General features: G+C 36.4%; 5 protein-coding genes across 17 annotated transcripts; 3 read left to right on the top strand and 2 right to left on the bottom strand.

The window, feature by feature from the left end:
• The first annotated feature begins 1208 nt into the window (after window positions 1-1208).
• LOC102614301 (kinesin-like protein KIN-13A) lies at window positions 1209-7099 on the top strand. Of its 6 annotated transcripts, none has more exons than XM_052434307.1 (15): window positions 1211-1422; window positions 1602-1646; window positions 1778-2033; window positions 2352-2570; window positions 2777-2968; window positions 3050-3151; window positions 3319-3396; window positions 3681-3762; window positions 4031-4193; window positions 4531-4860; window positions 5189-5407; window positions 5507-6107; window positions 6216-6281; window positions 6395-6621; window positions 6737-7099. In XM_052434307.1, exons 3-14 carry the CDS (start codon window positions 1818-1820, stop codon window positions 6575-6577), a joined length of 2451 nt encoding a protein of 816 aa, XP_052290267.1. In that variant the 5' UTR covers window positions 1211-1422; window positions 1602-1646; window positions 1778-1817; the 3' UTR covers window positions 6578-6621; window positions 6737-7099. The 6 variants fall into 6 exon arrangements, with proteins under 6 accessions (XP_024958267.1, XP_052290267.1, XP_052290232.1 ...); XM_052434272.1 differs by having other exon boundaries at window positions 1211-1477; XM_052434258.1 differs by having other exon boundaries at window positions 1212-1422; window positions 1760-2033.
• Window positions 7100-7325: 226 nt separating this feature from the next.
• On the bottom strand, window positions 7326-12053 carry LOC102615181 (ubiquitin-like-specific protease ESD4). Of its 5 annotated transcripts, XM_006489012.4 has the most exons (10): window positions 11818-12053; window positions 10745-11624; window positions 10491-10567; window positions 10320-10413; window positions 10142-10240; window positions 9487-9579; window positions 9268-9387; window positions 8631-8734; window positions 8182-8254; window positions 7326-7859 (listed from the first exon to the last, which is right to left on the bottom strand). In XM_006489012.4, the coding sequence occupies exons 2-10, from the start codon at window positions 11588-11590 to the stop codon at window positions 7797-7799; spliced, it is 1569 nt and encodes a 522-aa protein (XP_006489075.1). In that variant the 5' UTR covers window positions 11591-11624; window positions 11818-12053; the 3' UTR covers window positions 7326-7796. The 5 variants fall into 5 exon arrangements, 4 of the variants coding, with proteins under 4 accessions (XP_006489075.1, XP_006489074.1, XP_006489076.1 ...); XM_006489011.4 differs by having other exon boundaries at window positions 10745-12053; XM_006489013.4 differs by having other exon boundaries at window positions 10751-12053.
• Window positions 12054-15227: 3174 nt separating this feature from the next.
• LOC102616534 (uncharacterized) lies at window positions 15228-19808 on the bottom strand. 3 transcript variants are annotated; one of them, XM_006489019.4, is made up of 14 exons: window positions 19334-19804; window positions 19069-19252; window positions 18915-18983; window positions 18737-18835; window positions 18404-18483; window positions 18229-18323; window positions 17495-18129; window positions 16579-17255; window positions 16414-16498; window positions 16252-16303; window positions 16121-16170; window positions 15928-15975; window positions 15660-15848; window positions 15228-15571 (listed from the first exon to the last, which is right to left on the bottom strand). In XM_006489019.4, the coding sequence occupies exons 1-13, from the start codon at window positions 19594-19596 to the stop codon at window positions 15672-15674; spliced, it is 2514 nt and encodes an 837-aa protein (XP_006489082.1). In that variant the 5' UTR covers window positions 19597-19804; the 3' UTR covers window positions 15228-15571; window positions 15660-15671. The 3 variants fall into 3 exon arrangements, with proteins under 3 accessions (XP_006489082.1, XP_006489081.1, XP_006489080.1); XM_006489018.4 differs by having other exon boundaries at window positions 15228-15563; window positions 17495-18323; window positions 19334-19808; XM_006489017.4 differs by having other exon boundaries at window positions 17495-18323; window positions 19334-19807.
• A 127-nt stretch (window positions 19809-19935) lies between these two features.
• LOC102616245 (pentatricopeptide repeat-containing protein At3g06920) lies at window positions 19936-24202 on the top strand. Of its 2 annotated transcripts, XR_008052309.1 has the most exons (4): window positions 19936-20084; window positions 20231-20351; window positions 20441-23208; window positions 23774-24202. XR_008052309.1 is itself a non-coding variant. In XM_006489016.3 (3 exons), exons 2-3 carry the CDS (start codon window positions 20327-20329, stop codon window positions 23101-23103), a joined length of 2688 nt encoding a protein of 895 aa, XP_006489079.1. In that variant the 5' UTR covers window positions 19936-20084; window positions 20231-20326; the 3' UTR covers window positions 23104-23622. The 2 variants fall into 2 exon arrangements, 1 of the variants encoding a protein (XP_006489079.1); XM_006489016.3 differs by lacking the exon at window positions 23774-24202 and having other exon boundaries at window positions 20441-23622.
• Window positions 24203-24652: 450 nt separating this feature from the next.
• On the top strand, window positions 24653-26219 carry LOC102617528 (uncharacterized). Its single transcript, XM_006489021.4, has 4 exons — window positions 24653-25058; window positions 25182-25288; window positions 25391-25730; window positions 25831-26219. Exons 1-4 carry the CDS (start codon window positions 24846-24848, stop codon window positions 26062-26064), a joined length of 894 nt encoding a protein of 297 aa, XP_006489084.1. The 5' UTR covers window positions 24653-24845; the 3' UTR covers window positions 26065-26219.
• The last annotated feature ends 15 nt before the right edge of the window (window positions 26220-26234 follow it).

Genomic DNA, 26234 nt, shown 5'->3' with positions numbered 1-26234 from the left:
AAAAAAATTATTAAAATTTATTAAATAACACATTATTTGAGATAAAATTTAAAATATCTGTCATAATTTTAACTAAATAATAATATCGATCCTCACGTTTAATATTTTAAAAATAAGTGAAATTTCACTTAATGTTTTATTAAACAAATATATTTAATTTAATGGTATAAATTTAAAAATAAAAAATAATATTTAAATCATTATCCATCAATCATTAGATTGCACGATCTTAAGTTAGAAAATCAAAGTCAGGAAACCATCCTTTAAAAATAAAGTTGAACGTTTTCCTTTATGTAATATTTATCTTTCTTTTGCCGCTGCCGAATGCCCGAGGCTCTAAGGAAAAGTTTGGAGCCAAGGAAAATGATAAATGCACGAGTTAAAAGGGGAGTCATGTCAAGGAATTTTTTATTCGAAAATACAATAAAAAAAGGTTTATTATAAAATTCACATCCTCAATATTATTTTTTTATGAGAGTCAATTTACCATTACGCCATGAGTAATAAATATATGCCAAATATTGTTTAAAAAATGCAGGCCAAGTACTAAATATTGTCAGTTTCTCCAAGCATTTAACAAGACTATGACCATTATTAAAAAAAAAAAAAGCATTTTCTTTTTTATTTCTTGCTTCATACGCATTTCATTGTTGAAATTCGGTAACCAATTGAGTGTTGGTTTAAACAACATATAATTGAAGAAACATTCGCTGCCTAAAAAACCTTTTTGTATGTATTATTGGAGAGCCATTTTTTTTCTTTTTTAATTGAAATACTTAAATGTAGATCAAAGCATATTTTGAATTTAGTCATTCAAGCTTCATTTGAGCTGCCGCAGTGAAGTTATTTTAAGAGGTTTCAACAAAGAATAAAAATTCATTTAATATTTGAATTATGCTTGAATTAAATCAACTTCAACAAAATAATAATAATAATAATAAATAAATAAATAAATGCCAACAAGGTGAACATTTGTTGTGAAATGATTTTCACAAAGTCGTACGTAAAAATGCCCGTGTCGTTGAACGTTGACGTGTCCTTCCTTATTTACTACAAAGAAAAAGAAATCTCCAATGAAGAAGTTTCTTAGCAGCCAAACACAACCTCAAGCGAGGGCACCCACGTAACTACGACGTCCAAAAATTAAACAATCAACGCAAAGTCGAGGGTGCAGCGGTCATTTCACAATTAAAAAATAGCCGTTCAATAATTTTGAAATATTAGCTAAATTGAAAAAAATGAGCTATATGATCCTTATATCTCAGTTACATTATAATTACAGAGCTTCTCTTTCGCGTGGAGCCAACCTCTGCCATCATCATCATCATCCATTTGTTCACTCAATTCCTGAACCCAAAAAGAAAAAAAAAATTGAAAATTAGGGTTTTGCTTTCGCTTTTAATCTGCATTTCAGATCTGATTGTAACTCTCATTTCCTCTCATTTCAATCTCAGATCCGAATTAACAATTCAATTCGGCACCTCTTATTTCCATTGCAATATAAAATATTTTATTTTTATTTTTGCTTGAAATGTGGAAATAAGATTCTTGACAAATTTGGTTTTTTTTTTTATTCCCCTTTGGTGTATGTAAAATTTTAGGCAATCCTTTCATGTTCTTCTTTGAATTTGGATTTTCTCCACCTTGTAAGTGATCGTAATTTAGTTATTAATTGTTTTAGTATTGAATTGCTTGTTCTTGATTTTATTTATTTATTTTTGTTTTATAATTTTGATTTTTTTGGTGTGTGTGGATGAAGCTGTATCATTTTAAACAGATCTTAAAAGTTGGCTCCGCAAAGACGGTCGCAGCGCCACATGGGTGGCCAGATGCAGCAGAGCAATGCTGCTGCGGCGGCGGCTGCGCTGTATGATCACCCCGGTGGGTCCATGCATAACAATGCGGGTCCCACAACTGACGCCGGTGATGCTGTCATGGCGCGGTGGCTCCAGTCTGCTGGACTGCAGCATCTGGCCTCTCCCTTGGCTTCTAACGGCATTGATCATCGCCTCCTCCCCAATCTTCTCATGCAGGTACCGTATTTCTTTATATATCATATACAATTCGATATAAATGGAAGGTTACATTTTGATGGGAATTGAATTTTGTTTTTATTCTATGAATTTTAGATGAAGCTCAAATTATTTGTTTTTTAAGTTTTGGATAGCTATGAGTTTCCCAAAAAAAAAACAAAAAAAAATCCACCTAGGGATTATAATTTTTTTGAACCCAAAATGAATTTGGGGTAGTAAAATGCTATGAATGTTCATAGTTTTTGGCATTTGGTTTCTGTATGTGCATTTGGGTTTCTATCTTATGAAATAACAAGGTCCTCTCTGGTATTGTTAAAGGGTTATGGGGCACAATCTGCAGAAGAGAAGCAGAGGCTTTTCAAATTAATGAGAAACCTCAACTTCAATGGTGAATCTGGGGCTGAGCCACACACACCAACTGCCCAAACATCAGGGGTGGTTGCATCAGATGGGCTTTATTCTCCAGAGTTTAGAGGGGATTTTGGAGCTGGCCTTTTGGATCTTCATGCTATGGATGATACTGAGCTTTTATCTGAGGTATGGTTCCTTATGGGTAACTGCATCTATGCTGTAGGAGACAATCTTTGGTGCAAAAAGTGCTGAAGTATTGAGTTTTCTGTTGTCTTACTTCCAAGGGTTTAAGGATTAACCGGGATTACACTTGTTTGGCTCAGTCATATTTGCTTATCTTTTTTCCTTCTTTTTCATTTGATGTGATCAATTGATTCTTTTCCCTATCGCAGCACATGATTTCAGAACCATTTGAGCCATCGCCTTACATTCCTAGTATTTCCAAAGGGTTTGAAAATGATTTCAACTTGACAGCAGGCTGGCAGCAAAAAGAGCAAACTGATGCAGATGCCTCAGCTCCAGTTCCCACAAATGAAAAAGAGAGCAATGCCAGAGAAAATAATGTGGCTAAAATTAGAGTTGTGGTATGTGGCTCTGGTGGTAGTATGCACATGCTTATACATGTGTATATACATATGTTGTATGCTCATTCTTTCATGTCTTAGGTACGTAAAAGACCCTTAAACAAGAAGGAGCTCTCTAGGAAGGAGGAGGATATTGTAACTGTGAGTGACAATGCTTTGACTGTCCATGAACCCAAGCTAAAGGTGTGTTCTGTGGCTATGGAAATTTTTTTGATTTACTTAAAAATGCTTCCAGATGAATCGATGGGAAATTTATCGATGCTTGTCTGGTGTTGGCTTTTCTATTTTTTTTTCATTTTTTCCCCTTTCTCTGTGCAGTGGAAGGACTAACTTTTCTTTTAATATGATAGGTGGACTTGACTGCATATGTGGAGAAGCATGAGTTCTGCTTTGATGCTGTTTTGGATGAACGTGTCACCAATGATGAGGTAAAAAGTTTTGTTCTTCTTTCTTCTTCCTTGCCTCCCCACTACCCCTTTTTAAAAATTAGAGTTGAAATTTGTGGGACTGCTGCTTTGGCATAATTAGAACTCTGAGAACCTGTAAATTATGTTCTAATCTTCCTTTGCCGCTGACGTATTGTTTGTAAATTCTGTTCTCAGCTGCTTACTGTCTTGTGAAATGTGCAAGTATAGACATATTGAAGCTCTTGTCTTTTACTTCTAACTTGTTCGATTCAAGTCATGATTACTTCACATTCTTTCTTAACTAGGTATATCGTGTCACTGTGGAGCCAATTATTCCCACCATTTTTCAGCGAACAAAAGCAACGTGTTTTGCATATGGGCAAACAGGTAAGAGAGTCTGATATTCTCTTACCAAATGGCATAGTAATGTTAGCACTTATCTTGGGAGGTGTCTTTTGCCAAAGTCAATCAGTTTCAAATTGATTCACCATGTGGAAGACATGGTGCTGTCATCATATTTTTTTATTTCCTATGCTGTTTCTCCTTTTTTTCTCTTGCTTATATGCGATGCTGCTGGCTGTTCCTGATGCTTGGCACGTATTTAACTGCAATTGAATAGCTGAAATAATGAAATACTAATAAATTATAATTTCAGGGAGTGGTAAGACATTCACAATGCAACCATTACCTCTTAGAGCAGCAGAAGATCTTGTTAGATTGTTGCACCAGCCTGTATATCGTAATCAGCGATTCAAATTGTGGCTTAGCTATTTTGAGATATACGGTGGAAAACTTTTTGATCTTCTCGGTGAAAGAAAGTAAGGATCTCTTTACTTTCTTCCTCTCCCTCCATCTCCTTAATTCTTTATATGCGCCTGGAGAATTTGGATGCTTTGCATGTTATAGACACTGATGATAATAATAACTCTTTATATGTATTTCAGTTGAATATGAAATGTCTGTTGGATCTGACTAGCTGCATAACTCATAATTATGATATTGAGGATCTTGCTACTGTTCATGAAACTTGGGTATCTTAGTGTTGTTTATTTGTATGTATAGCTTAGAATACATATCAATATGCTATGTTTGGATGTTGATGGGTGCACAATTGGGCACATTTAAAAAGTGGCTTGCTTTATTCTTCTCAAATAGGAAACTTTGCATGAGAGAAGATGGGCGACAACAAGTTTGCATTGTTGGGCTGCAAGAATTTGAAGTTTCAGATGTGCAAATTGTAAAGGAATATATTGAAAAGGGAAATGCTGCAAGAAGTACAGGATCTACCGGTGCCAATGAGGAATCTTCTAGGTCACATGCTATTTTGCAACTTGCTATTAAGAAGCACATTGAAGTAAAAGAATCCTTCAGGCGGAACAATGATGGCAATGAGTCTAGAGGGAAGGTTATTGGAAAGATTTCTTTCATTGATCTGGCTGGGAGTGAAAGAGGTGCCGACACCACTGATAACGACCGTCAAACCAGGTGCGTTTTCATTCATCAACTGTTTTTTGTTCCTCGGCTATGGAATTCTAGCTCAAAAGTGGAAAGATGGTTTATTTCTTATGCTTGATGCCATCCGCACTAATGCTGACAACGTCAACTTCATGTGTTCATAGTTGGCACTCCCTTTGTTTACCCTGCACCATATTATTTTTAATTTAAAGTTGCTACTGACTGGTTTTACTTAATAATTTTTTTTTTCTTTCTCTTCTCTCTCTCTCTCTCTCCCGCTCTCCCCCCAATTGGGAGGAGGCATGTTTGGGGACTATTTGATGCATATCATGATACTAGCTGTTTGGTTCATTGCTAGGATTGAAGGTGCAGAAATCAACAAGAGCCTCTTGGCTCTTAAGGAGTGTATCCGTGCTCTGGACAATGACCAGATCCATATCCCATTTCGTGGGAGCAAACTCACAGAAGTGCTCCGCGACTCTTTTGTTGGGAATTCAAAGACTGTTATGATTTCCTGCATATCACCTAATGTAGGATCATGTGAGCATACACTCAATACTTTGAGATATGCTGACAGGTAATGCTCATACTTTGAGCTTCTGCAAATACAGTATCTAGTAGCAATGGTGATTTTTCTTTGGAGATATGATTAACAAATTATCATATCACTGTGCAGGGTTAAAAGTCTCTCAAAAAGTGGGAACACAAAAAAGGATCAAGGTCAAAATTCATTGATACCAATTAATAAAGACACTTCATCTGCTTCTTCTATCCCTGTTTCTGCTGATGTGGAGGATGTTTATGAACCACAACAAGATGTGAAAGTGGTGGATACGGGTAGAAGAGCCACTGAAAAGGAAACTTTATCTTACATTCCTACTGTTGATTATGACAAACAGCAATCAAGCTTTTCATCTGGCTTCAGTGGAAGAGAGGAAAGTGGGGTGGCCTCTGGTTCAATGGATAGGGAGAGGTTTGAAATTAATAATGCTTATGGTGGTTCTACCAGTCAAAAGATGCGCCCTTCATATTCTCAAAATTCTCTTGATACAGAAGAGAAAGTGCAAAAGGTATCACCACCTCGTAGAAAAGGGTCTAGGGATACTGAAAAATCAGAAAAGTTGGGAAGCTGGCTGAAAAAAGACAGCAATGGATCAGAGCCACCCACCACAAACTCCAGGCAACAGAGTACAAGCAATTACAACATAAATAATGTTGGATCTAAACAACCTCAACCTCAACCTCCATCAGATGGGAATATCAATGCTCTTCTTGAGGTTGGTGGCCATCTACATAACTATGCTCATGGCTTGTAATTGTTCTGCTCTATTGAGTGTTCTTTTTCTAGTGGATTGACAACTTTCTATGCTTTTTGACTGTTGTAGGAAGAAGAGGCCTTAATTGCTGCTCATAGGAAAGAAATTGAGGATACAATGGAAATTGTTCGTGAAGTAAGTGGAATTTCCATCTTTCCACAGATTAGTAGTTGTGGTTGGCATTTGATGAAATCAGCATTAATGTTGTACTTGTCTTGTTCTTGTATTCTTCGATATATGGATTCCAGGAAATGAAACTATTGGCAGAAGTGGAGCAACCAGGCAGCCTCATTGACAACTATGTGACCCAATTAAGTTTTGTGCTTTCACGCAAAGCAGCAAGTTTGGTCAGTCTTCAAGCTCGCCTTGCCAGGTTCCAGCACCGCCTGAAAGAACAAGAGATACTTAGTCGCAAGAGAGTTCCTCGTTAGACAGCACTGTTTTTTTCGCAGCTTCACTGACTGCATCCTGTCTTGTAATTCTTCTTTCTTTTATATGCGGTTTTTGCTTTATTTTCTGTTGCAAACTATAGTTTACTTAATCCTAAACATTAGTTACTTATATATATCAGTTTGTGTTGGCCCTGGCAGTCAAATCACGGATCGCACTGTCTTGTGAGAGGAATGGCCGAATGAAATTTAGTTTCAGGGCACTAATGTTGCCTCTCATGACCAGGCCGACTGATACGACAGAAACTCTTGTTCATTGCCTGGTGTTGGGCGGTTGAGCTGTCAAGTCTATTTTCAAATGTGTTATTGGTGAGGTTTTATGGTTTCGTGGGAAATGGTTTTGGAAGGTGAAGGACGTAAGGAAAGGTGAAAATGAAATAGCTGTATGATTACATTAAGTTGCAGTACTGTAAAATCACCTTTTTGGTTTCTCAACTACAATGCACAGTGAGCGTGCGTGTACTAAAAATCCTCACAATGTGAATGAAATTATGTTTTTAGCTATTGATAAATTCAAAAAACTCTGCCATCAGCAAAAGTTTTAAATGATTTAAGCTATTGTTAATCATTTAAGTAAAATGATTAAGATGATTAACTGAGACGTTGAGTGATTGGTATTTAAACTAGGTCTTGCCTTGAATCACTAACTTTCCAGCAGCTTATCAAAAAGCTTGCTTCCTGATCATCAAAAGGGCAGACACGTACAAGATTTTGAGTTCGAAACCATACAAAACACGCAACCACGAATACTCATTTCATTCTCCCAAAAGTGAAACGTACATATTGAATTCCAAAGAAAAGGGGACCATTAAACTAAGATGATAGCTATAAACACAAAAATCAAAATTTTTTAAAACAATAACTTCCAAAATCCATCTAACAACCCATGCTTGGATATAGAATTATAGACAATATATATCATCGGTCACTGCTACTGGCATGTGTACCATATTCATCTTACCAGGATAATCTTGACCAATGGAAAACTAAAACTTGCTCTTGACCACCACTGCAAACCCTGACAAAAGCGCATCTACCCTCCCAAAATCAGCTATTTGCTACATATGAATACTAATACGGTGCCACAAAATGTTACTAATCAGCAGATTATTTCCTCTTAAGAAATCTGCTATCTTCTAAATGGTAAGTGCTAATATGGTGTTAGAAACATGCTATTGAATTGGCAGATTCACATTTTCAATCAATCAGCTCTCATTCTCAGGATCTCCTTTGCAGTCCTCACTCGAAAATAGGGCATATGGCTCTACAAGAAAAAATGAAGCAAAAGTTCAATAGATGAAACATTGAATATAGACAATGCACGCATGAGTAGGACAAATATTCAACCCCATGACATTTTACGCGGTGCAATAAGAAATGAAAAATCATCTCCAAAGTGTTCATTGAAGGAAGTGTTTCTATTTCAGAAAAGCTCCAACATTTAATGCTTTCAGTAACATAGGTCAAAGCCTACAACATTGGAGACTTTAAAATGTAATTTGTAATGTTTCAACGTAAAAACTAATGAGAAAAATATTTAAAAATATACATTGTGGAAGAAGACCAAGTTTCTAGTAACTTGTTACCTGGTCAAAACAAAGGCCTAGACCTCTGCTATAGAAGTCAACATATTTGAGCATAAACATGCCACAATCAAACCTGTTACAATTAAGAAAAATAAGACCAAAATAATTTCAATTTAAAAGTATCCATAATTAGACAGAAACAACATAAAACCAGAGTTATACAGAAAATGAAACCAAATAGGGTAACTTTTTTGAAACAGCTAATGTATACAACAAAAGAAGCTTCGCCTTGAATAAAATGGAAGTATGAAACATAATAGATATCCATTGTCCGAAACAAGTCATACCATTAAAACTTTACTTTTTACATTCTCAAAAATTGTTCATAAAATTGAATAAAACAGAATCATTGCGGTGAATATATTTTTCCTGCTTGACCCCTTGACCCATCTGCAAGCAGTTGACTAGTAATTAACATTCAGATAACCATGAAAAATGATAATACACACCCATTTGCCTGTTCGGGAAGGTCTAAAACAAATTCTTGTTCCCAATCACTTACGTCGATGTCTTTCCCACACTTGTCCCTTACTTCTTCAACGAAATATCTAGCCTGGAAAAACCAGATCAATAACATTAGCCAATCTTTCATTAATTATCTCTATAACGAGCAACATGAATTGCAAATCTTAAATTAATGAAAAATGTTTGTCTTCACCATCAAGTAATAACTGTTGAAGTGAAAGCCGCATTTGTAAAAAGATGATAACTAAGAGGTGCCCACCTTCCTTAAAGTGAAGTTCTTTTGAAATGTTCTATTGTTTAAAGCACACTGTGTCATACTCCTATCAAGGATTATTATTTATTCTACTATACTTCCACACACTTCAATACTCGAATACCTTTTACCAGGATTACTTTACATCTAGGTTTCCTAAGCCTCCAAAGTTATTAACAATTAATAGGTTATGTACATTTTCACTGATTAACAAGGCCTGAGGCACAGCTTTAAGAAGTTCATAGCAAGTTAAGTTTGTAGACAAAGAAGAGAGGAGAACAACTTTCCTACAACAGCTTTACATTCCTTTGAATAATAACTGCACGAGTAACTAAATGAGTACAGGAAAATAATTATTAAAAAAATACCAGGTCACCCAGCACTTTCTTATCCCTTCCTTTGAGTGAATCAAGATACTGAAACTTCTTATCTTTCCTATCAATCACTGCCAAGCACCAATGTATCTGCTTGTGGATAGGGACAAATATCTGAGCCAAAAAAGATGAAACAACTCATAGATCAGTATATTAATCAATCTGGCAAATAATATGGTAATAAAAGAAAAGGATGGTTAAGAAAAACTTTACCTTGTCACACTCAATGAGACCATACCCTAATTTTTTGGCAGAAGTCCATCTTTTCACAGCTCTGAAATCATAGCCCTTGTTTCCGCAAGCTAACTGGACATCAAGATCAAATTAACAAAAGGTAAAATACACTAACACCAGAAAATGTGAGAATGATTAATGAAGGGAAAGAAAAACTGAAAGCAAGAGGCAGAGCAGATAAGTATAGTTAATTAAAGTTGAGGAAAAAATAAGCAAATTTGTGAGAGAACAATAAAACCTAAAAGCAGATGTGGAAAATGATAAGTGAGCAGGCCAATCAAATTTGACAAATTAATATGTAGAATGAGTTATAAAACAGAAAATTTGAGGGAAATATAGAAATTCACAGGCATTAAGATTAGCAACAATCATAGTTTGCTCATTGGGAAACCATTTTTTTTCCCCCAAAAAAAAAAGAAAAGGGAAGAGCAGCAAATGATGTCTTAGACTGTTAATACAATTAATAATGTTCAAGTATGCACAATCTTTCAATGCTAAATCCTTTTTTTTTCTTTTCACGAGAATAAGCAACTCTCACAAAAGTAGATAATAATAATGATATATATCAGCAATAGGATTAAGTTTAGCAAAATTAAAACAAAACAAAAAAATTGTGAGAGAACAAGTAACCAACCTTATTGTAGAAAAATGTGTTAAAAAAGTGACATTTCAAAAACTTCTGGGGCTCTCTCTTTTCCCTTTCTTTGAGCAACCCAAGGTAGACATTTATGACCTACAAAACAGAAGACATATACAAATGAGAAATCATTTTTCACACAAAGATTAAACGGATATGGCCCTAAAAGGTATACCTCATCATTCAACCATGCCCCAGGTCTAAGGCACTGGAGAATTTTTCCTGTAATGTCAATACCAGTCTCGGTATGAGAGACCAGAACCGCCCTCCTGGAAGAGTAAGCGTCAAATGTTAAAATAACAACAATCACCATTTAACTAACAAGTGATATATCCATCAATCATACCAATTTGCAGAAAATGCACGCTCAACCGCAGCCTCTTCCTCTTTTGTAAGAGGGATAAAAGGTTCGCGAGGTAATTCCTGAAAATCAATTAATGACAGTTTCAATAACAGAAAACAAGGGAGCACATAGCATTTCAGAAGAGACAGCTTCAACATTATTCCAAAGGGGTTAAAGTTCTTTGAATAGAAAAAGCAAAAACCAACAAATCAACTGGCATATCAGATTTTAAACTACGTCAAGCCAAAAGAGCTCACCTCTACCTGTTCTTCCTCTGGTTTCTTTAAAGGCCATAACTGCTTAAGTGAAGCCCAACGCTTCTCATTTAACTCAATCTCAAACTCTATTTCTTTCAACTTAGAACCTCTCTTCTGCACACTCTGCAACAGCTTCTTATACACATCAACAGTCATCTCACCATTCAATGACAACAAATCAATCATCTTCGAAACATCACCATTATTTGTATCCGTAAGCACAGAAGACGATGAAGGCTGCAAATTGGTATGATAATTTCTCTCCTCTGCAGATTTCCCATCAATTTCTCCAATATCAACCACGGGTTTCTCATTCTCATCACTCCCTCGGGGTCTTGGATCAAACACAAGAGACCTCCCTTCTCTCCCATCTTCAATAGCATCAATTTCTTCAACACTCGAATCATCAGATATTACCTCTACCTTTTCTTGTTCATTATCAGCATCAATCACTTCCTTATCTTTACTAAAATACCTAAAAGCACCAAAAGCGCTTTTCTTTGCCTTCTCTAAGTGATATCTCAATACATTCCCCATACGAATACCTAAGTTTTGATTTTCACCATACCCATTTGCCTTTTTCGAGCCAAAAGCTTGATTAGACTTATCAGCAAACCCAAATTTGAGTGTTCTACACGGGGCATGAACTTCTCTTTTCAGTGGAGGCTTGGCTTCTGGATACCTGGACATTCGCGAAACGGTGCTATTTGATGAAATTAGGGTTTGGTTTTGGTTTTGCTGCGTGTAATTGAACCTTGGCCGTTTCGATATATGCAAATTTTGATACGGGATTTGGTAATTCAAGTACTCGTCTCCCCGCTTACGATTGCTTGTTAAAGCACCCATCGAAATTGATGCTCAGATTGGAAGACCCTAGAAACTTCAAATCCATTTACACGAACACATGATGCAAAATTAGGGTTTTCTGATGAAACAAACGTAATTTGAAAAAAAAAAAAAAGCGACTGGCTAAACGGTAAATGCAACGATTAAAAATTTAAATTTTTGAGCTAATGGCAAATTTAAAATCGAACAAGAGCAAGGAATTCAGAGAATTAAACAGAAGCCCTAACTTGTGATAAAATTGTCCGAAGCAAAAATACGTAATGCAGACAGAACGAAATGCATAAACAGAGAGATTTGTTGTCAGGGTTTTGAGCAATCTCGACGGATTTTTGGATCTGAAGAAATTGGTAGCTTATTTGTAATTTTCTGTTTTCTATTTTTTGATATAATTTTTCGCGGCACGTAGAAGAAAAAAAATCAAGTAAAAATGGAATTACGGAAACTAAAAAGTTCGAGAGTAGATGCGTACCGTTTGTGTTTGTGTTATTATTATTATTATTTTAATTGTGGTAGACGTCGGATGGCAAGTTCACATGCGTGATGCGTCACAGATTCATTGGTCGTCCAGGTAGCATTAACGTACAGCGTGCTAGTATTTTTCAGTCCATTTTCCTTTCTGTAAATAATCCACTCCAAATTATCCAATTCACGCAATTTGTCACTAAATTGCCTAGAAGCTAGAACGGCTAATCTGATGATAAATTACTTTAAAATTCATGATAATCACATAATTAATCAAATATTACGGGAAATTGTTTATATTCATACTTGGTCTAATACAATAATCTTCCCAGGTAATATATTTTTATTTTACACCAGTATATCCTAATCTAAATCCTTGAAATCATGAGGTAGCATAACAATTTGCCCTTTAATGGTTGTGCCTCATGCTATTATTGATTCACATCACTTGAAAGATCAATAATTATATTTCTTATGGGGCATTCATGCTCCCGGCCTCCAGCTGATACGACTGTTATAAACCAAGTTGCTGATTTTGACTACAAGAAAATCATATATAAAGAGTTGAAAGTTACCTGGACATTCTGCAACTCAATGTTACCATTGCTAGGCCAGTTTGGTGGGGAAAGAGCATTTATCATATTCCATGGAGCTGCAGACGAAATGTTTGTAGCCTACTTGATCCTATCAACAGAAACCATTCGGTTCTCTAAGAAGCAACCCATGTATATGGTCCAAAAACAGAACACCATTGAGAGGCAGGCCGTAGGAAAGCAATTTATAGCATCATAGAAATGACCACTGGACTGCAACGGCAGAAGGATTTCAACTTTTTAGGGACTGAATAAGTGAACTTGAACACGAGAGGCATGTCAGCCAAGATGGCAATGACATTGTTTATCAAGAAAAGATAACTCGAAGCTAGCTTGCTTTTTATAGACTAGCCTTCTTCAACTAGCCAGGAGATAAGTAAAACAACTAGATAAATATTAATGAAGTGTAAACAACATGTATGTAGCAGGCATAATGGAATTAGAGATTAAAAAAGAACATAGTGCTCAAGCGACTCCCAAGAATTGGAGATTTAACTGATCGGCTGCCTAAACCAATAACCTGGATGAAATCTCTCAATGGTTAAAGCCTCTTTGGGTGGTACAGGAAATGCAAGGGTTTGCATCTCATTTCTAATGGTAGGGGAGGAGTTTAATTTATAATTTAAATGAAAAATACCCATATGAAAGATGTTGAGAAATTTAGGTGTGGTCATGGGTTGGTTTCAATGGGACATGAGAGTATATGAAAATCCAACTCAACCCATTATTGAATAAATTGAAATAAAATTAAGTCAACCCAACTAAATAAATATATTCAACCTAATCTAATCGAATCCTTCAATCATCATGTTCGGTTGAATGTCAAATTGAAATTAAAAATTAAATAAAAAAAGATATAAAATTGAAATGAAATTTATTGAAATTAAATAAAAATGTATTATAACATTGAATTTTCATTTACTGTCTAGTATTCGATAAAGAAAGATAAAAAGTAAACTATCTTAAGATTAAGAAAATTTCAAAAATAAGCTTCTAGACATGCATGTTTTGTGAAAATAAATAAGCCAATTCATTCTTGTTAGTTAAAGTACAATTAAAAAAAATTAAGAATGAATAATTGAAAAAAATATATATTGCTTTGATTACGAATTGAGATTTGAGAGAGTAACTTTAGTATTAGAACTAAAATCTAGAGCAGTGGATACGAGAAAGAAATAATTTCTTTCATAAAAAAATAAAAAAGATTAAAAATTAGGTTAGTTGTTTAGGTGTTTAGGGCTTCGTAGTACCTGCTTGGTATAACTTATTTAATGGCTGTAAGTGCTTATTTAAGCTCATAAGCTTTTATCATAATTTTTGTTATTGTTTGGTTGTTTTTCTAATAGAGATTTTGAAACTTAAATAAGCTATTTTACCTCCACTAGTAAAAGCCCAAATTTTGAGCTTTTGGGAATAGAAGTTAAAAAGTTTTTTTTTTAATGTTAAAATATCCTATACTTATTTTTAATTTAATTTTATTCTTTTCATAACATAACTTTTAAAAATTTATCTATTAAAGTAATTTCATAAATTTTTAATAAAAGCTCTTATTGACAACCAAACAATTAAATTTTTTTTTAGTAAAAGCTCTACTTAAATAATCTCTACTTGAAAAGTTGTACCAAAAAGAGCCGTAATCGAATATTAACATATTATTATTATTATTATTATTATATATGTGGGTCAAATTGGATAAAATGGGTTCATAATAATTAATCTAACTAAACTTAATTATTAATTAGATTCGAAAAAATTAACCCAATTAACTCACTTAACCCCTCAAAATCATATTGGACTGGATCAGGTCTATCAAATTTGAATTGAGTTTGCCCACCTCTATAATGAGAATATAGAAGAAAACTTAAGAAATATTTCTATGCTCTCTCATTGAAACTCACAACACATTAAAACTTAGGACTTGTTTGATATTAAGAAAAACTATAATATTAAAATATTTTGTAAGCATTTCCTACTATAATTTAAAAGTAAAGTTAATTTAATACTATACTTGTATTATAAACTGATTTAATACTATACTTGTATGATTAACAAACCCTATAATCTCTTTTATTATTTTTATAAAAATAATTATTTAAAAATCATATTCACTATATATTATTAATTTTTATTTAATAATTATAATTTTCTTCCTCATAACAACTATAGTTTAATTATAGCTTGAAAAATTACATTATCACAATACCAAATAAGACATTAATGAACTTGTACCTTTTCTGACTTTTGGGCAAATGATAATCATATGAAAAGTAAATGCTTGCCGACCAAAACATTATGTAAAATTATTTTATTTTCTTTAAAATCACACTTGAATGCGTTCTTAAATTGGTAGACGAAGAAAAACTCCACGCAAAGAATCTGAAGAATATGATTAGATCACGGCACATGGCGGCTACGACTAATGATATGGCACAAGAAACTTTCTCAAGATTTTTTGTCAGATACTTTTAATTGAGTCTGCCTTGTGGACTTGACTAGCTTACAGAATCTGTAAGCTACAGACTGCAGCATCAGCCGTTGGATGTGGAGTGAGAAACTAAACAATAGACAATCGGACGGTGGGATGACGGGAAATTTGGTTACAGACTCTGTACCATAGACAGGTCCCTGCCTTGTATTCAGGAGCCCTTATGGCTTATGTTAATGCACATAATAGACATTAAAGTACTGGTAATGTACGGTATACAAATACAAAGTAAATGAAACTAGGAAATTGTATTACAATGAATATTTCTATTTGTTGACTATGATTCACAGAAGTGAAGGCTATGAACAAAACTGAAGAGAGAAGTTGAATGTACAGGCACAATATCTGTTCTCACTAAATATTTGCGTGAAAGAAGGGCTGCTTGGCCTTGATTGGGGGAATTTAAAAAAAAAAATGTATCTGCAGCCTACATCTGAAACACTTATTTAAAAAAAAAAAAACCTGAATTAGCACGGAGTGACATTGATTGATTAATTTATCACAGTTCAGGTCAAGGAAGGGAAATTACCTTGTATAAAAATCACACGAGCTGCACGACAGCAGCCACTCTCAAGGTCCCATTTTGGAGAATATCAGCAAGCTCATCAAACAAAAGAGCTGTGCGCCAGCCCCATCCCTTTGGAGCCTTTGGTAAAAGAGTACCCCTCTGTTTGAAGCTCCCAAACACCATGACTTCTCTCTTTGATGGGCATATCAACTAATAACAGGCATAAAAAAAGCAAAATCACAACAGGTACCCTTAGGGTTTGTGTATATATATAAGAATTTTGATTTACCTGATAACGAGCAGTAACCTTTTCACGAGAATCCACATACATATGAACCTGAAAAGATGAGTCAGTAATATCAGCAGGAAAGGAGGTAATAATTAGAAACTTTTCGGTCAAAAATATGAAAATAAAAAGGTGCGGACACACAGAAACAAATAAACACGTAATCCAGCTTCATTTTATCAAGACTAAGGCTGACCTTTCGATAAGAATCAGTAATCTCTGCCTTCCGACGGTGAAGAAACAATCCTGAAATTAAGTATTTATCTCTAGTGATGCTGGTCCTGATAGGACAAATTATTTTAAAGAAAATATTTCCATGACCATTACCAAGAGTTCGGCGCCCTTGAGGATCTTCATCGTTGAAAGCCTGAACACTTACCTGAAATTCAAATAGAGCATATAAATCCAAACTCTACTAGAAAAGGTCAAAGATAAACCCCAATAAAGTTTTGAATCTATGAACAGAAAGACATGTTGATATTTGGATACCTTCCACAGAGAACCTGCATAAAAATATTCTGGAGAGTGCTTAACTTGGCCATCACTGAGCCTGTGCACATCCTCAAATTCAATCCTGCAGAACCAGCCGACTTTTCACAACATAATACCACATGTAACACATGCTGTTGACCATGCAAGGGAAGAAAATGTTACCCAAAACGAAAGGGAGGGAAGTGACTCAGAGGTGTTTTCATATCCAATGATATAGAAGAGCCATTTGCATTCTCCCACTCAATTCCAACAGCATGCTCCGGTGACTCGAGCATCTGCATGGAAATACCACTAGTACTTGGACCTGAGATAGAAGTAGAAGACAATCTGCTTTGCAGCTCTGCCTCATCTCCATGAACATTAGCCGTATCATTCCCCCCTTGGCTTAACCCAACAATAGCTGTCAACCCATCTCCCGATAGGTCTCCACTGTGGTCAGTTCTAGCTTCTGCATCGTCATTAGCCGGAGATTGCTGACAATTTCTATTGCCCATGCCAAAGGGCACACGGGAAAAGACAAATCGCGTAGGAGGCCAAGCAGCAGCCGGCACAAATGTAGTTCCCCGTCCAATACCTGCAAGCCCATCAATTTGACCCCTAACATGAACTCTTACAGGCCTGAAGAGGCCATTTGCTTCACCTTGAGAGGAATCAGCAACATATATATTTCCAATGCTGCCGGGTGAATTACTCTGATCATGGTCTTGCATATAATATCCACCGGCTGTAACTCCATGGGAAAATCCAAAAGGTTGCCTGCAAGTGCAAGCCATACTAATACGGCAGCAATTTTTGCACGTGTCAGCAACAATTTGTTGCACCCTCTGGCTTAAAAGCATCTACATGATAACCAAAAAATTGAAAAGATTAACATCCTCATATATGAATAACTTAAAAAAATAAAATAAGAGCTTTTCGAAGGGATTGGTGACTTTGAATGCTAAAGGGAAAAAAAACTGGTGATGAACACCCTGTTTGTATGCAAATATGCAGCATACTCATCCCTTTTGTACAAGTATCCTCTCTACATAACAATAAACAAATAATGATAGAAGGAAAGAGCAATTCAGTTTCAAACCTGCAGCCAAAGACCATCATTTACAGCTTTGCAAGGAAATCCCAATTCTTCAAGCTGCTTTCTCACATTTAAAAGTGCCTCAAAAGACATGTTGCAGTATAAAAGAGAGCCGCCTTCAAATATATTGACAAAAGCATCATATTCCTCGCCACTCACCCCAGGATTCCCTTTAGCATTACCATTTACCTGTCTTCTATCCACAACCCTGCCACCCCATGAAAGAGCGGGCATGCCACATCTTCCCCAATCATTCACCATACAGGAAGAATCCATTGAAGAGCAATGTTTTGATTGGTCACTTGCAAGCCAACTGCTGTTATTTATACAGTAGCACGGGCTTTCTTCAGATGGTCCCTCCATAGACAGAGTATTGGTCCCCAGTCCCCCGGTTCCAACTCCTATTGCCATTTCACCACAAGAACATGAAGCTCTATTTCTATCTGTATTCGAGTATGAACTACACAAAGATGAAGATTGATTCATGTTGCAGGTATATACAGGCTCCAATTTTGGGCGATTGTATACAGCTTGTTGCATCTGTTGCTTGGAATCAGAAACCCCTGTTTGTAAGTCAACCACACAGTCTGCAAGCTCAACCAGAAGAGTGCGAGCCGCATTCTGGCCCTCCAGGTCATCTGTTAAATTTAAGTATCCTTGTTGAGAATTCAACCTCTTATTCAAGCAGCTATTGGTCAAATTTTTGCCCTTTGCTTTATAAGAATCAGGAGAGATACCTGCTCCCGCCTTAGAACTGGAACTTCCTTGCTCAAAACATTCTGCCTTACAAAAAGCACCTTTTGCGAGGAATGCATACAAAGCCAGTTCAAACCTTTTAATGAAAAACATGAAAAAAATTATTATCCTAGTTCATGAAATTTCAAGCTTTGAACCTCAAATCACAACTCTTACCGTTGTTCTTCACTTGGTACCCACAGTTCATCTGAGGTCAGCAATGCATGCAAAGTTTGAGGAGACAGTTTTGGAAGCACCTACATGATCAGAATGATCAACAATATAAGGCCCAATTGTCCAAAATCAAACTACAAATTTTACAAGCGAAAATCTTCTACAAGTTAGAATTGAACCATAAAGTCACAATTGAAATCACATTAAAAGCCTTTGGTATAGGAAGCCACATTATTCCTAAGGTGGACAAATCAAAATTATTTGAATAAATTGTTACGGACAAAGCCATGCGGCAAAAGGACAACATATACAACAATGCAGTCAAAAATATTTTACCTCTTTCAATTCTACAGCACCGCTTTGACAAAGGTAGCCCCAACAAGCATTCCTTACGCGTTCTCCATGTATGCCATAATCTTGATTCTCCGCAAATACCTGAAATTACAATTATGACTTAGTTTGAGAAAAACAAAAATGCTTTAAAGCAATTAAGGTAACAAAAAGCATGTTTAACCTGGTAAGCTAATAAATTTGAAGTCCACAACTCGGATATAATAAAATCAGTGCATATTGCACATAAATCCTGCATCAAAAACACCACTATTAACACAAAATGGACATTAACACCATAAAAGATATAAAAATCAGTGAAAAGAATATCATTTAACCTGAAGGTCAAGAAATGAAGCAGCAGCCAAAACTCGAAAAGCATTAGCATCATTAAGCTTAGGACGATGGCCGTACAGATACGCCAAAGCCATTGCAATTGCCTCCCCATTCACATTCTTATCATCCACGTGTAACGTCACCACTGGAGCACTCGCTTCCTTCCAATGATCGTGTAACATGTTCCTAAAAAAGAATCATTGTTTCATGTAAATTTACTATTTCGTCCACGTTCTTCAGTGGAATTTAGTTAGTTATGGCGGATACCTAAAGTAAGAGCTGCGAGAGAGGATTAAGCGATGGAGGTGGTAGGTGGACCCCATGACGTGAACGATGATATCAGAGAAGGAGCCGGAATTGAAGCCTTCCATTTGGATGTGATCGCAGAGAGACGTCAGATTACAATCGAGCGCACGTAATTCGCCGCTGCTCCGGTCGTTGTCAGTGTGCTGCGAGGGTGGTATCGTCATTTTGACTGGCTGGTGTTGTTGTGGCCCATACAATCGAGGTCTGATGTAGTGCGGTTCCATTGTACGTCACCGTTTCGAGGTTTGGTTTGAGTTAGTTATTTGTATTAGAGAGTCGTCGAGATCGGAGAAGGCATTGTTTGAGGAAAAGCTCGCTGAGTCTGTGTGGATTGGAAATGAATCCTAACACTGGTGTCTGGTGTGTGCGCTATTGCCTGTTAGTATGAGAGACGAGGTAAAACGCTGCGTTTTAGAAACCGAATAACAGATAAAAAGACGATCCGTTGTGCTGTGACGGTGCTGTTTTAAACGACCAAACTGCCAGGGTCCAGGGCTAGTCGATTCCACGAACCAGAGAGTCTTTACTCATTGGTCAAAAGTTGGTATGATTAAGGGTATTTCAGACTTTTCATAAAAATTTGGGCTAGATTTCAAAAGAACTGCAGCGAGGTTCTATTCGTCATGAAAGGTTCTCCGGATGGCTTATCAAACGAAATTTTCCTAGAATCTCACATAAACCCTGCTGGTTCTATGCGCGCAATCTTTTCAAGGTAAATGAATTATCTCGATTAAGAAAATTTTGTTTTTTTTTTTTTTACTTTTTTGATATACAGTGAAGAAGCAATAATTTTTGTCTCTTTTCTTGTTTTGAATATCGAACTATATACTGTGTTAATGTTTATGTCTATGTATGCAGGGTATTGTTGGATACACGCGTGCTCTGTTTTGGCTTATTTTGTTCAACTTATCGATATAGAACAGAAAGGGCGTAGCAGAATTTTGTCATGTCTATATGAAGATGCTCTTAAGAAACCCAGGTAAAATGAGTGAAATGGTTCTCTCTTTTTATATCTTCAAATGGTTTTGGATCATAACTTGTAGTTGCTGGATTTTGCTACGAATTCAGGAAGAAGACTACGTTATCAAATTTTTTATATTTCTAAAAGGTTATCGTCATGGTCGGATGGGTCCTCCTTTGGGTCTGATGGGAAAGTTGTTTTGTTTGGGGATGGGAGTTATCAAGGAAATTCGAGAATGAATGATCGGGCAAGAACAGTTGTTGATGACGTGTACAATATTTTGCATGCCGGTCCTTGGGGACCTGCTGTTGAGAATGCTTTATCCTCACTTGATGGGATGCCTCAACCAGGACTAGTTATTGGAGTCTTGAGGAGGCTGAAGGATGTCAATCTAGCAATAAATTATTTTCGGTGGGTTGAGAGGAAAACTGATCAAGCTCATTCTCTAGAAGCTTACAATTCACTTCTTATGGTGATGGCTGTGAGCAAAAATTTTGAGCCTCTAGAAGAGATTTTGGGCGAAATGAGTCTTGCAGGAATTGGTCCTACAAATAACACATGTATTGAGTTAGTTGTAAGCTGTGTCAAGTCAAAGATGCTGAGAGAAGCTTTTGATATTATCCAAACCATGAGGAAGTTCAAATTCCGCCCTGCTTTTACAGCTTATACAACTTTGATAGGTGCTCTTGCTACGGTTCGGGAATCAAATCTCATGCTCAATCTCTTTCATCAAATGCAGGAGCTAGGTTATGAAGTAAGTGTCCATTTGTTTACAACTCTCATTCGTGTGTTTGCCAGGGAAGGACGAGTTGATGATGCTCTCTTCCTTTTGGATGAGATGAAGAACAATGCTTTTAGTGCTGACATTGTTCTTTATAACGTCTGTATTGACTGCTTTGGTAAGGTGGGAAAGGTTGATATGGCCTGGAAATTCTTTCATGAGATGAAAGCACAAGTTGTAGCTCCTGATGATGTAACTTATACTAGTATGATAGGGGTTCTCTGCAAATCTAAGAGACTGGAGGAAGCTGTGGCGATGTTTGAGCAAATGGATCGTAACAGAGAAGTCCCATGTGCATATGCTTATAACACCATGATTATGGGTTACGGCTCAGTTGGAAAGTTTGATGAGGCATTCAGTTTATTTGAAAGGCTAAAACAAAAGGGATGCATACCAAGTGTAATAGCATATAATTCCCTTCTTACTTGCCTAGGGAAGAAAGGAAGAGTAACAGAAGCAATGAAGATCTTTGAGGCCATGAAGAAAGATGCAAGGCCCAATAATACAACCTACAACGTTCTTATTGACATGCTTTGCAAGGCTGGAAACTTTGAGGGTGCTCTGAAGTATCGGGATGCCATGAAAGAAGCTGGCTTGTTTCCTAATGTAATGACTGTAAACATAATGGTTGACAGACTGTGTAAAGCTCAAAAACTGGATGAAGCTTTTTCTATATTTGAAGGAATGGATCACAAAACTTGCACCCCAGATGCTGTTACTTTTTGCTCGCTTATAGATGGCTTAGGCAAGAATGGCAGAGTGGATGATGCATACAAGTTTTATGAAAAGATGTTGGACACTGATCAGATTCCAAATGCCATTTTATATACTTCCCTGATTAGGAACTTCTTCAAGCATGGCAGGAAGGAGGATGGTCACAAAATATACAAGGAAATGGTGCAAAGGGGCTGTTCTCCTGATTTAATGCTCCTTAACACCTACATGGATTGTGTTTTCAAAGCTGGAGAAACGGAGAAAGGCAGAGCTTTGTTTGAGGAAATAAAAGCTCAGGGGTTTGTTCCAGATGTGCAGAGTTATTCCATCCTTATTCATGGCCTTGTGAAAGCAGGTTTTGCCCATGAAACCGATCAGTTGTTCTATGCAATGAAGAAGCAAGGCTGTGTTTTAGACACCCGTGCTTACAACACAGTTGTTGATGGATTCTGCAAGTCTGGGAAGGTCAACAAAGCATACCAGCTACTTGAGGAAATGAAGACAAAAGGTCACTATCCTACTGTTGTTACATACGGTTCTGTCATTGATGGGCTTGCTAAAATTGACAGGCTTGATGAAGCATACATGCTTTTCGAAGAAGCAAAATCAAAAGGAATAGAGTTAAATACTGTTATTTATTCCAGTCTTATTGATGGTTTTGGGAAAGTTGGTAGAATTGATGAAGCATATCTTATAATGGAAGAGTTGATGCAGAAAGGTTTGACACCTAATGCATACACTTGGAATTGCTTGCTTGATGCCTTGGTGAAAGCGGAGGAAATTAGTGAAGCCTTTGTCTGTTTTCAGTCCATGAAAGACTTGAAATGCACTCCCAACCATGTAACTTACAGCATTATCATAAATGGTCTTTGTAGGGTTAGAAAATTTAACAAGGCCTTTGTATTTTGGCAAGAGATGCAAAAGCAAGGGTTCAAGCCCAATACCATCACCTATACTACCATGATCTCAGGACTTGCAAAGGCTGGTAATATCACGGAGGCTAATGGGCTGTTTGAGAGGTTTAAGGAAAATGGAGGTGTACCTGATTCTGCTTGTTATAACGCTATGATGGAAGGGTTAAGCAATGCAAAAAGAGCAATGGATGCATATACACTTTTTGAGGAAACTCGGCGGAAAGGTTTTAACATTCATACCAAAACTTGTGTTATTCTTCTAGATGCACTGCATAAAGCTGAATGTCTCGAGCAGGCAGCTATTGTGGGTGCAGTCTTGAGAGAAACTGCAAAGTCTCAACATGCAGCGAGATCTTGGTAACATGATTTCTTAATTAGTTTTCAGGGGACTAACTGTTTTGGTAGAAAGGGGAAAAGCCTGATACCATAAGTAATTTTGGTATCATTGGACAACAGAGTTATGCTGGTAACAATTCTTCATCTTATCACTTTCTTAATGTGAATTAAGTTGCCCTGATAAGAGGGATTTCCTTATTTGTAATTTAGGTAATCCAATTTGGAACGAATTGATGTTTTGCAAATGAAAAATGAACTTGGATTCAGTGCTGAACTGAAATTTTTTTAAGATTGTGATTGATAGTTATTGGATAAGAAGTAATATGTAATCGAATTCTAACTGTCTATGAATGTATGTATGGTTGAAGATTATGAAAAGCTCAGCATAGCTCGGCATTGGATTCAAATTCATTTAAAAAAATTCGAAAGTTTCAATGATTCTGGACAGTGAACTTTACAGATTGGGTAATATAAATTGGCAACCACGTGCAGAGACTTGGTGTGCCCCTAATATGATATTTAACGGCATGAAGTTTATTTTTAATTTTGCATCCATGGCTCTGCAAATGTCGCAATCTTCTTATTGCATTCTCCAAATCCGAACATGATTGAAATTTAGTATTTTATATTTGCTTAAAAATCAATGGAACAACTGCTAATTTGTGATCATTATTCATATCTTCTCAAATTCCTAGGACAATTGTATTCACTTGATTCTTATGAGGTCACTTCCTTAGAAGTTTGTTGCTGCATCTCAGAGCTCTGTTAAATTCTGCTCCAACACTACTTAGCTAACTCATGGATTGCAGAGAACATTGTCTATTTGTCTGAGAGTCTTCTCCTTCATAGTTAGCCTCCTTTTGGGGTACAATATCGATGCCATAATCAAATTCTTTCGTATCCCCTTGACCGGCACGAGGTACTTATCTGTCAAAATGCACATCTTGGACAAGCATTATTGATGCGGAGTTGCGAACCATCTTGTTCTGTGTAATCTACTTGTCATACATTATTTATATCGTATTTTGAGAGGTAAATCCCACATGAAATAGTTGGTTATCTTAATATTTTGAAAGGTGATATTTTAACCATTTGTACCATGACTCTATTTTTTTTAATGTTTCAAATTCAAATAGAAGGGCTTGCGTTTAGAAATGTAGTTAGCTTTTGGAACAGCATTTGCAGACAATATTGGCTCTTCATTTACCTTCTTGTGAGTGGTGATACTAAAGATGCAGTTTGTTGATTAGATTCTTTTGCTTGCAACTTCTGTTGATTAAATGCTCGAATACCATGCTTAAAAACATCGATAAAAGAAAAAAAAATTGATGCAAGAGTATCATCTGCCTGTTTCTGGGGAAGTACATAAAGTTGGAAATGTATAAAGCAGGCTGTTAAATATGAATAAATAAATTAATTACTCACTAGAAATTGATCAAAGGTGTCACGGCCCAAAGAAATTTATTATGATTTGAAAGACGATACCTTGGGGGATATGACCGTACATCATGCCACGCGTCCTCATGATCTCAACTTCGGCCGCTATAAATCTTCCAAAATCGTTAGTATTGGAGAAATATGACCGTTACTAGAAAGGTCCAACGTCTCTTTGCAACTTTAAAATTTGAAAGAGCTAACAAATAGGGAACTCTACTACTTTCTGTATTTGCATCAAAAGTTCTTTCAAGTTTAAATCAATCTCTTCAAAATTCCAATATCTCTTGGAAAAAAATTAAAAAAATTCATCTTCCTCACTCAGGAGTAACTATGGCATTGAGACCCATTGATAATGCTCTCCCCATAACCACACCGGAGAGGCCCAAAAAGCAAGTAAAATTTGCAGCTCAAGTCCAAAAACAGCCTGATCTCAGTGTTAATGATGAAAACAAGGCTTCATTTCCGCCATCTGCAGATGCCTCCATTGATTATATCCCCTCTGAGAACCTCAAAGCCATTCCTGACCCTGAGTCCATGATCCCAGTAAGTTTTATTTCTATATATATCAAATAGGTTTGTGTGTTCTATCTTTTCTAACGTTTTAAGAACAAACCCAGTAGCAGTTTCGATTAATGTTTTTGATTTGGGTGCCTGGTGGATTTTTAGTGCTTAATTGAAGGGCTAGATTCAAAGGATTGGACGAAGGTTTGTGAATCACTTAACAATGCCAGGCGATTTGCACTGCACCACTCCTCTCTCTTGGAACCTAACTTGTAAATGCATCAACTTTGTGTCATTCTATATGTGTGTGCGTGTGTGTGTGTTTCTGTTTGTTATGTTGTGGAGTAACATCCATGAGTGATTGTGTAATTTAGGGAAAAGGTGATGGCGGTGGTGGTGAAGGCTATGAAGAACCCAAGAAGTGCTTTGTGCAAAACCTCTATTATGGCGGCATCTGATATTTTCAGTGCTTTTGGTGACAAATTGCTTGACTCCACTTCTGATGCACTCGATAACTTGGTACTCCAGCTACTGATGAAAGCTTCTCAAGACAAGAAATTTGTGTGTGAAGAAGCAGATAGGGCACTCAACACAATGGTGGAGTCCATTACTCCTCTGCCTCTGCTCCAAAAGCTTAAGACATATGTTAAACACACCAACCCTAGAATCAGGGCCAAAGCTGCCATTTCCATATCCATATGTGTCACCAAGATGGTAACATTAGTCAATACATGCAGCCTGTATCTCTTATTTTATTGTGTTGCTAATACTTTCCCGTTTTAGTGTCTAACAAAATGATATCAATAACTTTCAGGGCCTTGAAGGAATGAAAGAGCTAGGGTTGGTTTCGTTGGTTCAAGTAGCTGCAGGATTGTTAAATGATAGACTGCCTGAGGCTAGAGAAGCGGCAAGAAGTATGGTGAATTCAATGTACAATGCATTTACGGAAAATGAAGAACATAAGCAAGAGGCATGGCAGAGCTTCTGCCAATCAAATTTACAACCCATTGATGCTCAGTCCATGGTCAAAATTATCACTTCACAGTAGAGTGGAGGATGTTGCTGTCTAGCAGGAGGAGTTCCAAGTTCTTCTAGTCTTGTGAAGAAAAGTTTTCTATTTCATTAATGATGTGAATGAATCTGTCTTTTCTATGGTTATATTTGAGACGACGATGTTGAAATAATGTGGTCAATTTTCTAGTATTTTTTTTCTTCCTC

Source organism: Citrus sinensis, chromosome 1 (assembly GCF_022201045.2).
Source record: "Citrus sinensis cultivar Valencia sweet orange chromosome 1, DVS_A1.0, whole genome shotgun sequence".
NCBI lineage: Eukaryota > Viridiplantae > Streptophyta > Magnoliopsida > Sapindales > Rutaceae > Citrus > Citrus sinensis.
The sequence above is the reverse complement of the archived record's forward strand: the minus strand, read 5'-3'. Positions and strand labels throughout refer to the sequence as shown.

Excerpts from the sequence above, each read along its gene's own strand:
- LOC102614301 (XM_025102499.2), top strand. The coding sequence starts at position 1,818 with ATGGGTGGCCAGATGCAGCAGAGCAATGCTGCTGCGGCGGCGGCTGCG. Across the intron at positions 2,034-2,351 it reads TCCCCAATCTTCTCATGCAG|GGTTATGGGGCACAATCTGC; the intron begins GTACCGTATTTC and ends GTATTGTTAAAG. Across the intron at positions 3,763-4,030 it reads TTTTGCATATGGGCAAACAG|GGAGTGGTAAGACATTCACA; the intron begins GTAAGAGAGTCT and ends TTATAATTTCAG.
- LOC102615181 (XM_006489011.4), bottom strand. The coding sequence starts at position 11,590 with ATGGGTGCTTTAACAAGCAATCGTAAGCGGGGAGACGAGTACTTGAAT. Across the intron at positions 8,735-9,267 it reads AGAAAGTGCTGGGTGACCTG|GCTAGATATTTCGTTGAAGA; the intron begins GTATTTTTTTAA and ends TGGTTTTTCCAG. Across the intron at positions 8,255-8,630 it reads CTTCCCGAACAGGCAAATGG|GTTTGATTGTGGCATGTTTA; the intron begins GTGTGTATTATC and ends TAATTGTAACAG.
- LOC102616534 (XM_006489018.4), bottom strand. The coding sequence starts at position 19,596 with ATGGAACCGCACTACATCAGACCTCGATTGTATGGGCCACAACAACAC. Across the intron at positions 18,484-18,736 it reads GTGCTGTAGAATTGAAAGAG|GTGCTTCCAAAACTGTCTCC; the intron begins GTAAAATATTTT and ends CTGATCATGTAG. Across the intron at positions 15,849-15,927 it reads AGGTTACTGCTCGTTATCAG|TTGATATGCCCATCAAAGAG; the intron begins GTAAATCAAAAT and ends GCCTGTTATTAG.
- LOC102616245 (XM_006489016.3), top strand. The coding sequence starts at position 20,327 with ATGAAGATGCTCTTAAGAAACCCAG. Across the intron at positions 20,352-20,440 it reads GATGCTCTTAAGAAACCCAG|GAAGAAGACTACGTTATCAA; the intron begins GTAAAATGAGTG and ends CTACGAATTCAG.
- LOC102617528 (XM_006489021.4), top strand. The coding sequence starts at position 24,846 with ATGGCATTGAGACCCATTGATAATGCTCTCCCCATAACCACACCGGAG. Across the intron at positions 25,059-25,181 it reads ACCCTGAGTCCATGATCCCA|TGCTTAATTGAAGGGCTAGA; the intron begins GTAAGTTTTATT and ends GTGGATTTTTAG. Across the intron at positions 25,289-25,390 it reads TCTCTCTTGGAACCTAACTT|GGAAAAGGTGATGGCGGTGG; the intron begins GTAAATGCATCA and ends TGTGTAATTTAG.